At 40.5% G+C, this 12,318-nt stretch overlaps 1 protein-coding gene across 2 annotated transcripts in view; it reads left to right on the top strand.

Moving 5' to 3' along the window:
- Nucleotides 1-12,318, top strand: part of prkcz (protein kinase C, zeta) — a 105,462-nt gene that overhangs the window by 41,803 nt on the left and 51,341 nt on the right. Inside the window, exons 1-2 of one of the 2 annotated variants that reach the window (XM_087175417.1) lie at nt 4,895-5,066; nt 11,581-11,666. In XM_087175417.1, coding sequence (XP_087031543.1) covers nt 4,898-5,066; nt 11,581-11,666 — 255 coding nt within the window. In that variant the 5' untranslated portion in view covers nt 4,895-4,897. Of the gene's footprint in view, nt 1-4,894; nt 5,067-11,580; nt 11,667-12,318 lie in introns of those variants that run through there. The other variant, XM_023411509.2, reaches the window with a different exon arrangement.

Here is a 12,318-nt window from a genome sequence, read left to right as displayed (position 1 = left end):
CTCCACTGTCTTGTTGCATGCGTCCTGTGGTTTATATGCAAAGAGAGCTTGAACTAGATCCATTTTCCACAAGGTCAATTAGACTCCTCAGTAACTATTAGACAGAGTGTGTGTGTGTGTGTTTCGTCTTCACATCAGCAGCTGCATCTAAATTGAATATCCCCTTTTCTTTCCTCGCTGGGAGCATGTGAGGCTCCGCTCTGTCATCTGCAGACTGTCAACCCTGACAACTTGTGCCTCTTGGTTGTTCTCAGTACCACAGCAGCGAATGATTAGGATCTAAATAACCTATTTACGACCCACAGTCTATCTGTCTCCCTGGACAAGTGAGTAGTAACAATGTTATAGTCAAGATACTGTATGTCCCTGTTGATTTAAGGATAGTCTGGCTTCTGTTAACCACTCCCAGGAGTCTGAAGCAACACGACTCTACATATTTATTGCTGCAATCATGCAAATGAGTTATTTAAAATCATAACAGCTGATGGAGAGAGTGAATTGTGTTTGAAAACTCAATTATAGGAGCCATTCAGAGATTAAAATAATATACTAACTGCACTTGATAAGCTTAGTACGTATTATTTTTAGATTACATGGATCTAGACAACAGCAATAAATATAAACTTCAAATCTAAAGCAGTGAATGAGGCCTGAATTATAATTATTTCCAAATAGAAATGTTGCAGATACAAAATTTCAATTATTTAAATATATATTCAGATATACAGTATATTCATATAAACAAGCAGACATGTATTTTTATGAACAATGATCAGTGCATATTTAAATGCATTTAGATATGCATTCAAATACACAACCAGGTAGACAATAAGACGACAAATAATACGTTCATTGTGCATTGCTTAATAGTAGTTAAAAAAAGTGTTTTGAAATTCAAAAAATCAAAAGTTAAAAAAATTCACTGTTTAGTATTTTTTTTTTGACATTTTTACCACATCACATCCAAGCTGATGTGATGTGGTAAAAGTGTCCAGTAAAAAACTAGTAAGACGACCTTGAGTTAAATGTCAAACGTCTTGTTTTGTCCGACCAACAGTCCAAAATCCAAAGAGACTGAATTTATAGTCATACAACACAAAGCAGCAAATCCTCAGCTGAAAGCAGCTGATGACTCATTGTGATTTCCATCAGTCAATAAACTGAGCCATCACTTCAGCTTTACTCTTCAATCAATAACATGAGCTGCTGGTTTCGTGTAGAAACCTGTGATAAGTTTAAAATCAGGAGAAACACGCCATAGAAACACTGAGGTCATGAACCCACAACACAGACGTTTTCACAGAAGTCTCACAACACTTTTACTATTTGGATTTCTCTTATTTTATTTATTCACTCCACTGGGTGGATGTTTTCCCAAGGTGAAGGTCTACATGCTGTTTCAAAACCTACTCAACACTGCTGGAGTCTAATTCTGCTGAGAAACCCTGCATCCTTTTATTTTTGTTGGTGTAGAAATACTGAAATCATCTGTGTTTCTTTACTGCAGGATGTAAAGTATTCAGAGAGAAACCTTAAAGACGTGACCTCAATGTCCTCGATGGTAGTTCAAGCGCTGCGGAGAAACACTAGTGTTGCGCTTTTCATCAAACACAATTAAAAGTACTAAATGTTTGGCTACAGCCACAAAGATGTGGAGAATTGCGTGGAATGTGAATTTTCTGTTTCATGTAACCCTCAATTCAGTACTTAAATAAAATGAAAAATAAATAAAATGAAAAAAAAATTCTTTCTAACATTTGAAAAAGAAGTCAATAGATTCATCAATAATGAAAGCAATTATTAGTTGCATCAGTGCAGATGCACACAGACTAAAGACACAAAAACCAAAGGAGAAACAAACAAAAAAAAGAACAGAAAATCAGTTGTGACTTGTTTTGCAGATCAAACATGTACAATATATTATATCTGGATAGTCTTTGTATAAGGTCAACTGTCACTTACAGTGATTGGAGGCTGTTTTAAACTAATCCACCTGTCAGTTTGACATGAGATGGAGACAGAAGAGGCAGTAAATCACCACATTCAGCCAGATAATCGAACTGTAAAAGACCGACCTCTCAGAGTCATTGCACAGTTTTCTCCTCTCTTACTGAAGGAATAGACATGGAGGAATTATCCTGAGACTCTTCAGTGGATGATTAATCATACTGCCTTCTCTCAGATTTTAGTGGATGGACTCGATGTACTCTCTTTCTTTTGGTCTTCTGATTTCCAAACTAAAAGAAAAACATGCCGGCAGTTCTGGAAGCTTTGTCGCATTTCTCCTAAACTATCGACAATCACAACGTTTAAAACTGTCATCTGTTATCTCAAACAGCAACGTTTAATAGATGTTAATGAGGTTTGAAATCTTTAAGAAGTAAGATTGTTTTCTGACGTACTCTGGTTGTTTGAGGCAGGTAGAAATGTTCCAGATGCTTCCATATCATCACTTTTCTGTTTATGTTGTATGTGTCCGTATGTTTCATGGGTTCATAAGCTACTGCAGATGTTGCATAGATTATATAACCACACTGATGAGACTGGCTTCTCCAGATCAATGCACAGCTTTTATTTAGTGGTCCATGAGTGTGTTTGGAGAAGATGAGCAGAAATGGAAACAGTTGCTTTGTAGATATGCTGATGGGATGCTAAGATCTCAGTACCCCAGTACCTCAGTTAGGCTCGCCATGTGTTTACTGTTGTCAGTTAGTATTCAGATGGTCAGGATTGGTTGACCAGTGCGCTGACAGACTTTTAAAACAGTTTCCGTACCTGCCCAAAAGCTATGTCCTAGATTTTCTTTGGTGTGTGGACCTAAATATTAGATGATCAGGTCACGGCGTGCTCCAAGACTACTTCATCAAACTACCTGCCCTCCTGATGCACCCATAAAAAAACCCAGCAAAAACATGAAAACATGGTGACCTGCAGTATTCATAACCAGCTCACTACGAGTGCACACAGAAATCTAATGGCAGTGTGAGCAAGACTTAACCTGCTATAAATCAGCTCTATGTAAATACTGATGTCTGATTATACACGAGAAAAACCATCAAAACTATCTTCACCGTATCAGCAGTAACACACTGCATGTTGAAGTGTTGCTCTTTGAATCAAGCACCTAAACATATAAAGCAGGTTATTTAGAGAGGCGTCACCAGAGGATTGGAGATAGTCACAGTTGAGCACAGGTGCAGTCCTGAAAGCTGATTACATTACCTGCTCTGTGAGGACTATCACACACTGTAAGAGAGGGACGTGGACAATGAGCTGCAGGAGGACAGATGATGATCAGTAAATTAGAACCCACAGACGGTGAGGACAGTTTAGAACAACTTCATATGAGAAAATAGAAGTAAAGAAGGTTGGAAAAGTGAAAGGTTCATTGTTTTTTGTCATGTAACACTGTGAGCATGTGACGTAGCCAAATGGAAAGTCTGAGAGTTAAAAATTAACAGATAAAATAAATGAACGGACAGAAAAAGCATCAATATAGTGTTTGGTTGATGTCGTTGTGACATTAGGATCTTCAGTGGTGGCCTACTTTACTTTAGCCTTTGATTTGGGTTCATTTCAGAATATGTGGCTCACACCAGCAGCTTAAAACATACAATAATCAAAAAGAGTAGGGATGTGCAGGGTGCTGCATTTCTGGTGAAATTATTATTATTATTTTGATCATTTTTTTAATTATTATTTATTTCTTGTAGGAAAATGCTGATTTTATATAAAGAAAAGATAAAACTACAACCCACGTATTACTGTTAACACTTGAGGTCACTACTACTAATAATAACTAAAGAATGTAGGTATTGATAACAAGCGTCTTGTAACACTCACACCACCACATTTTTCAGTATCATACTGATTTTTTTTTTCTGATAGTGATCAGTTCTCACCTTGATGCCCATTAATGAGGTTATTCAGGTTCATTGACTTTGACTGAGGGATTTCCTATCTTGTCTTTGAATGTTCTCCTCTTGTCTTTAGTTGATATTTTGTGTTGACAGATTAAAGTATTGTATTCATGCTCTTTATGGCCAAACAGTAAATTCCCCCTCTGGAAGGAGACACATCACACAGGTCAGAAGGGATGAGAGACGTTAGCATCCACTGACATGGATGTAGGTGTAAGACGTGATGGAGCTGTTGCAATGGTGTCACCTAGAGCGGCTGACTCATCACCATGTGACACTGCCTTATCTGCAGCCCAGGGAATCCCACACACACTGATTGTGTGCCTGTTGTACAGTACGTCCGTGTCTACCTCCTACCCTGTCACTTTCACAAAACCCCTACGGTCCTCATAAAGCTCTACACGACTCCTAAATCCGGATCTAATTTCAGTGATCCCTACTTTTAAATTGGACTTGTTTTATAATTTTCATGCACTTTGCAACGTCCGTCCTCTCCCCCTTTTATCTGGAACACACTGATTAAAAGGACAATTGAATAAACGCTTTAATTAAAAGTAAAACTAACAAAGTTAGTCATGCTTCTGTTGAGCATCCTCTATCACAGAGGTCTAATTGTGTCTGAAAAAAGCCTCAGGGTTGTTTCATTGATGCCTCTCAGCTCCTTTGGAAGTGAAGGCCTGTAATAACCTTGCTTTATGTAATGACTCTCAACAGTTGGCAGCAGGAACAGAGTGTCCAGAAAATAACTTGACACTTTGCAAAAGTTGACAAGTGCCGTAAACAGAGGGATACGTGCAGTCACACGCTGCTGATTGCTGCTGATCGTTGAAAACATACAGTACAGTGTACTCCCAGTCCTGAGGCCTTGTGCTTTCCTCTTCTTTTTTTTCTTTTTTTCTGAGGGGTAATTGAGGCAGGGGGCGGGTGTTGTTGGTAGCAACTTGTATGCTGCTACTTCCCTGTGAGTAAGAGGAACAATGTCTGGAAATGAGTCAAGCCCTTGTAAATGTCCTGTCCTGAAGGGATTTGGTAGTACCACCCTGTCCTCCTGCTACACAGCTCCCACACCAGCAGGCCGTCTGCTCTTCTTTATACCTTCCACGGACAAAATGGCGGGACTGTGCGCGTTGGCCTTTGCATCCGGAGGTGTAGTATTGTGTTTTGATTCATAGTTTAAAAAAGTGCTTTGACTTGCTTTGCCTGCTTTGTTCCTTCACTCCGTGTCTTTCTTACTCTCATTCTGGCACCTTGGCATAAAAATGGGGCAATGCAACACTCGTGCTATTTCAGAGGGGAATGTTGTAATAGGTCAGCTGTTTGAAGGTCTGCTAGTCAAGTGCAAGCGGTGTGTTGCAGCAAGTCTGAAGCAGTGGCGGCATTTCTAGTTCGCATCGCCTTCAGGCTGCCGGGACGGTCCTAGCAAGATGTAAATGAGAACTGATCCAGACACTGCTTTTTAATTAGATGCAGTAAGAAATAACATCTGTTATAACCAGAGGGGATTTAAGAGGCTGCTGTTATCTGTGGGTAAAGCATGAAGGGATAGATGAGGCTGGGAAATCCCTCTGATGTATTTATCTTTAGTTGTGGTTGACACTGACTGATATTGAGCCAATATTGTGGCAGTATTTACAGCGTCATGACGACTCGCAGCAGTAGGTGTCTTTGAGGAGAAATGACTGGTCATCACACAATCGCTTCTGGTTTCACCTCAGGTTTAACATCACCTGCACTCTCCTGCAGCAACACTCTTCCTCACTTGAGCCTTATTTAATGTGTGAATTCACACTTCACACTCAGGCTGTTCTTGTTAGTTAAAAATTTGTTTTTTTTCTTTGAAGCTAATGCAGACTTAACTCAGACTTAGAATATGGGTAGTGTTCAGAAATTCAATTAAATCAGTCAGAAATGAAAACATTTTTAACATGCAGATAGCAGTATCTGAAAGTTAAATCCTTGACACATTCAGTTTTTAAATTTTTTAAAAACGTGTTTATAGAGGTTCAAAGATTTAGTCCTGATCTGAAACAGATCCAAAGAAAATTTACCCAAAAAGGAAAGAAACTGGAGACAGTCAGACCCAAACCAAATATACTCAAGGTTGATTAGACTCAGTTCTGTGCAAGATCAACATGAACAAACCAGACAGAAGAAAGAGCACCAACACTTGAAGGATTATTCTCCACCAATTAAAGAGTGGACATGGTCAAAAGAGCAGCAAGAAAAGGTTTTACTTTCTGTCTTGCACATTTTTGTCATGTGATGATGATCAGATCTGAATCTGCTCATTATAATCCATGACATGTTGACAAGCAGGATGACTAATTGGTTTAAAATCCTAATTTATTTCTCTATAATATTAAATATTTAGGAATGAATGAGCAACAAGCAGGGCTAAAGTTTAGAAAAAAACATCCTTATTCATTACGTAGCTTACTGGTCAAAATCTCAGCTAATCAGCTCCATCAGGACCGTGTGGGTGTGTTCCTGTCTAACAATGCTGTTAACATAAGCAAACAACCTCCCAGCTATCATCACATCTTGCTTCAAATGTTGCTAAACTCTGATTGGTGCATGAAAACATATGACATCACATTTTCTCTACTGGGCCCCACCCACTTAAAAGCAGTGAAAAAATGTCCAACAACCATCTGAGCAACAACTGTTCCAACTCTGGCACAAGTAGAACCTCAACATTCACAGGAAGAAGCAGAAGGGGAACATATGTTTTCACAACGTTATAATGATCACAGAGCAACACTTTTTTTTTTACATGTTGATGTCATTTAGTGTAATCTTATCTAAACTAATCTAATTTTATCTAATCTAATGTCATTTATGAATATTACTGACATACAAACATACATTTAAAGTATAGATGTTAATCATCCATTCATTTGTTTTCCAGTGTGGATTGAATTAGTCTCTTTCTGAATTATTTTATACATGTAGTAATTAGTTTGAGTATTTGAGTATTAAGTTTCGAATGTTTGTCCTGCTTTCAATTGCTAAAGTGTTCTCTATGGAATAGTTTATACTGGCCATGATGCTTCCAATAAAAAATGTCAAAATGTGTTTGTACATCAGAGACAGATAGATTACTAACAGTATAATCACCACTTAAACCCAGAGACTGATGATTTGTATGGAAAAAAAAAAAGAAAAAAAAGCACATCTACTCTTACTTCCTGAGCTTGTAACTGGCTCCAGCTGACACAGTGTTAATGGTTGTGCTAATACAAACTCTCGCTCTCTGACCTGACTGGTTTTAGGTTTATTTTGCCCCGCCCTCCATCTCAGCAAGTTTACAGGGTCGGTTCCTTAGGTTTGTGACGTATGAAACCTTAGTTCTTGTCCTTAGTTCACTGCAATTCCAAGGTTGAAATAACAGTCACGGTGTTGATTGCTTATTTCACTCATAATATGTCTTGTATTATATATTTAAAAAAAAACATATGGACATGTCAACAAGGTTAAACACTTGATTTTTATTGGTGGAGGTCTTTAAGAGGAAACACTTTCCATTTACATTTCTTCTGTGTAACCAGTCATTTATTCATCAGCACTCTGATTGAAGACACTGAGCTAAGAGCTGCAACAAAACATCTGTTGCACATCAATTATTTAATCCCATACACTGTGTTTAGCATCTGATGTGGGCACCGAGAACGTGTAACATGACGTGTAGGTTCAGAGACTTACCAGCGCATTGTGTCGTTCCCAACTCCCTCACTCAGCCAACAGTATGGGCGCGGAGGAAGAAATATTGGGTAACTATGGAAACACAGTGTAGTGAATCTCTGAGGCAGGCGGCACTCTCCTTCAGAGGCCTCGAGTTAACAGGATTAGAGGGAGTTCACAGATGAGACCCTGAAGAGCAGGGCCTCTTTGTGTCTCCCCTTTGCTTCGCTTTCTCTCTGATCTCCGCTGCCCCGACTCAGAGATACAAGAATCACAAAAACATTCATCGCCATGCAAAAAAAAAGGCAGAATGCATAGATTTTCAAGGCTGCAGAAGTCTCTATGCTACCATACACTACCATTGTGACAGGAGTTTTGCTGCAGTGCTGCCCTTTAATCCCAGTCAGTACCTCATGTACCAAGTGTCTGGTACAGTGTTTAAATCCCATTCTCTATGGCTGCTGATTTGCATACAGAGATGAACACAACTTAAACGTTGGCTGGGACCAGACTAAATCTGCTTGTCAGTGTTGCTTGCCAAACTAAAGCGACAGATATATATATATATATATATATTGCCTTGAATAATGTAAGTGTTGCACATTGCTGACAATAGACAAGGATGCTGATTATTAGCTTAAATGTTCAAGATGGTGTGAGGCCCCATTTGTGTTAAAACCATCTGGAACAAGAGTTCACCCCGGGGCATGCAAATTTAAGCTGAGCTCTGCACCCACTGCACAAGAGATAAACAGTAAATCTGATGTACAGTATGTTCAGCTTGTGTGCAGTGGTAGAGTCATTTCTCAGAAGAGGAGAAGGGTTATCGCTGTTAAGATATACTCTTATTTGCAGACAATATCATCCCGACATCCTCACAACCAACCAATAATAGCCAGTATATGGTGGGCTGTGGCTACCATAGCAACAGAGGCAAAAAAAATGAGTGAGTCGAAGAGTATATCGCAGCCGCACCCATCACTGGAGCAACCAACCAGACTGGAAAACCGGTGCAGACAGGGGGCGGGCCACTCTGTGAGAGTAGCTACTGAATAATCAGAGGGAGTCAGGAGGGCAGCGCCTGATGTGGTTCAGCCAACCAGTTCCCTTCATGCTGATAATTTATTGATCTGTATGATTTGTATTGCTGATTTTTCAGTCAACACTGAAAAAGTGTTGCACGCCACTTTATGGCCTTTAAAGGGACACTGCACCAGTTTTACAAGTTCACTTGTCAGCACTGTGTCAGCCTGTGAAAATAAGCAGGAGAAGGTAAAGTCTGAGAATTATTTTCTTAAATTGTCAAAAAGGAGGAATAGAGCATGTGCTGGGGACTGTTTTCAGTGGCGGATGAATTCAGATTTAGTGCTCTACTGAGTATTTCTTTTTTTTTTAAGATATGTTTTTGGGCTGTTGTGCCTTTATTGGACAGGATAGTGGAGAGAGACAGGAAATGAGGAGGCAGAGAGAGGGGGAATGACATGCAGTAAAGGCCGTCCGATGCGGGACTCGAACCGGGGCCAACTGCAACGAGGACTGTAGCCTCTACACATGGGGCGCCTGCTTAGACCACTACGCCACACGACGCCCCCTCTACTGAGTATTTCTGGCAGCAGGACGGTGTGTGTTTTGAGGATCCTTTCAAAAATATTGCCATAAGTAGTTTTTATTTATCAGTTCACTACATACAAACTGCAGTAAACAAAACAGCAGCAGTCCTCCTCAGTTCACCTGTACACAGTTCCTCAGGTACTTGTCAGTCAGGTTGAGAACCTGCCACAGTTCATCTGTGGATTCAGTCTGTCTTCATGAGCGACTGGCTCCATGATGTTGAGTTCAGGGCTCTGTGGAGACCAGACCATCTGTGGGCTCGTCTTCCTGCTGCAGAATGAATCTGGGACCAATCAGACGCCTCCTGATGGTTATTGTGTGACGGATAAAAATTTACAGTGTTGTACATCAAGCCTAGGACACAGACACACAATGTTTGTCAGTAGGATACATTGATTGTTGATTTGGGCCTTTTCACAGGATTAGTTGATAATATGAAAAATATAGAATATAGGTTAGATATAGGGTATTAGATGTAGGATATAGAATATGCCCAGAATTCAGCAGGAAGTCACCCAACTGCTTTTGATTTCCACTGCTGTTTTGCTGTGTGGTAGTGCACCAAATGAAATTGTTCTTCTTTCAACTCTGTCTTACGTAACACCCCGAAATCCAAATTTCCTGCTGCTAATAGAAATATAATGGTTGTCTATAATAATTTCCCACAGTGATCACTGATTACCCTGACACTTTGATTTTAGAGTTCATCTGCACACTTGTCTGAACCATGACTAAGTAATATAAACAACAGACATGATGCATAATGGTTAAACAAACAGTAATTGTGCTCATTATGGCGTTTGACAGGGGCGCTGGACTGTGGGCATGTTTTGTTAAACGTGTAGTTGCAGTGCAGTACACTGATGGGCCAAGACATTATGACCACTCACAGAGAAAGTGAATAGCATTGATTATCTTGTTACAACATATATTAGGCTCTAAGCGAGCAGTCGGTTCTCGTAGTCACTGTGTAGGATGTGGGAGGGGGTAAAGACCTGAGCGACTGTGACAGAGGACAAACCTTCATGGCCAGATGCCGGAGTCGGAGCATCTCTGAAACAGCAGGGTTCCCGCTCAGCAGTGGTGAGTCTACCCAAGTCACAGGGTGTTGCAACAATTACGATCCCCCTCACAGACCCTGCCTGCAAATGGTTTGGTGCGAGGTACCACAGGGCACCTACAGAGGTCCTGCAGAGGGAGAGTCCAGGCCTCATCGGTTCGCAGTTCTTTTGGTGGCACCAACAGCATATTTGCCAGGGGTGGTCATAATGTTTATGCACTTCAGGGTATATGATGACTGTCTTTTATTTGGTGACTGGTAAATTTGGCAGCTCATAGTACATGGCGAGAATGATTTTAGATTCAAGCTTCTTGTCAGATCACATCACAACATCAGTTTCACAAAGGAGGAGATGTATGACAACAAACTTGCATCCTTTACTGTTTGATTGAATCCCGAATTACAAGTGGAAGGTGAGAATCAAAGTTTGCAGAGAAACTTTTAGCAAATATGAGGCTAAACCCAGAAGAACTGAGGCAGATCCAGGAGGATTTATAAACCCAGACTAGGTCCAAAGAGAATACCAGACCAAAACAGAAACTGGAACATCACCACTAGCAGAACCGCACACTCAACTAAAAAAACTAAAACTAAAAAATGGTCAGGTAATCATTCTTCTTGTCTTCTTTAATCATCTCTTTATATCCAAAGAATTGTAATAAAAATAAAATTAAAAAAAATCTAGCACCACATTGAATTATCACAATCCCATCCCTGATGAAGATAAATAATGTAATATTGCTGAATCCAAGTAAAGCTTCCGTAAGAGTGTATAAAGTTTCCTCATCATTTTAAAATAGTGACAGAACCTCCCAGATTCAGCACACTGCTAGTCACTTGTTTATGCCATGCAGTGTATTAATAGCTGACTACGTGCTCTTATTATAAATAGCTACGGCTGCACCTTCACAGTCTAGTCTGAACAAAAGGCGTTATGGAGTTCATTCATCACCAGGAGTGAAAGAAAAGGAGGGATGAAGAAAGGGAAAGAGGGAGGAAGATGAAGAGGGAGGGTGAAAAAAGAGAGTGGACTGAACGGGGGGGGGGGGTCAAGCACTTTAAGGGTGTCTGTAAGTGTGTGTGCATGTGGAGACATCGTAGAGAAACCTGATGGTTTTCTTTCCCTGAGCTCAGACTTAAGATGAAGGACAAGCCTCAGGACCTTTACCTCAGCTTTTACACTTTTCACTCCATCTCCTCCCTTCCTCTCTAGTGCAGCACCCACTCACCCTCACCCCCCACCCCCCCCATCAGTCCCTCACCCCCTCACCATGCTGCTACTCTACAACTGTTTACTCTCTCTCCTAGAATCGATCTATCGCCGCGGGGCCAGAAGATGGAGGAAACTCTACCGAGTCAACGGACACCTCTTCCAGGCCAAGCGCTTTAACAGGGTGAGTGTCACACACTCCTGACTAGGGAGCACACATGCTGATGCCTGAATAATGCTTCAGTCAGTTCAGTTAAATCACAGGGCAACACTGATGATTATTTCTACTCCAGGAAATAGTCATTTACTATTATTTGATAAACTCCTCATAAACAACTGGGTTTTTCTGTACCCATATCTGTTTGTGCTTCTAAACCTGTGCATGAGTGTCTTTCTGCTTCTCTGTGGAGTTTACAGTAGAGTCTGTCATAAACATACTGCAGTTAAATTATATATGACAGGTAATCAAGTCACCGCTCCAGCTAAGCTATCTGGATATTGATGCATAATTCATGGTGTCCTAGTTATGGCTTGTTTAGCAGTTGTCTCTCTCAGCTCCATGCTACACACACACACTCACACACACACACACACACCTGAATGCACATGTGGGCTCTCATCATTTCCCTGCCGAGATGTTAAAAGGCTGCACCTGCTCACGCTGCCAGCTCGTCTGAGAGAAGGACTTAAGCGTTAAGTGTTTTTATTCCATAATACTATATGTCCACTGTGGAAGTCAGACGAAGAAAGACGTTAATGCTTTTTTCAAACTGGCGTTAAGTACCTAATGGGTTTCTTCTGAAGGGGAAGAAAGAAGATCAGGTTCTCGTGCTGTT

This window comes from Seriola lalandi, unplaced genomic scaffold (genome assembly GCF_002814215.2).
Source record: "Seriola lalandi dorsalis isolate HSWRI2012SDOR001 ecotype SW California unplaced genomic scaffold, Sedor1 jcf7180002054469, whole genome shotgun sequence".
Classification (NCBI taxonomy): Eukaryota; Metazoa; Chordata; class Actinopteri; order Carangiformes; family Carangidae; genus Seriola; species Seriola lalandi.
The sequence above is the reverse complement of the archived record's forward strand: the minus strand, read 5'-3'. Positions and strand labels throughout refer to the sequence as shown.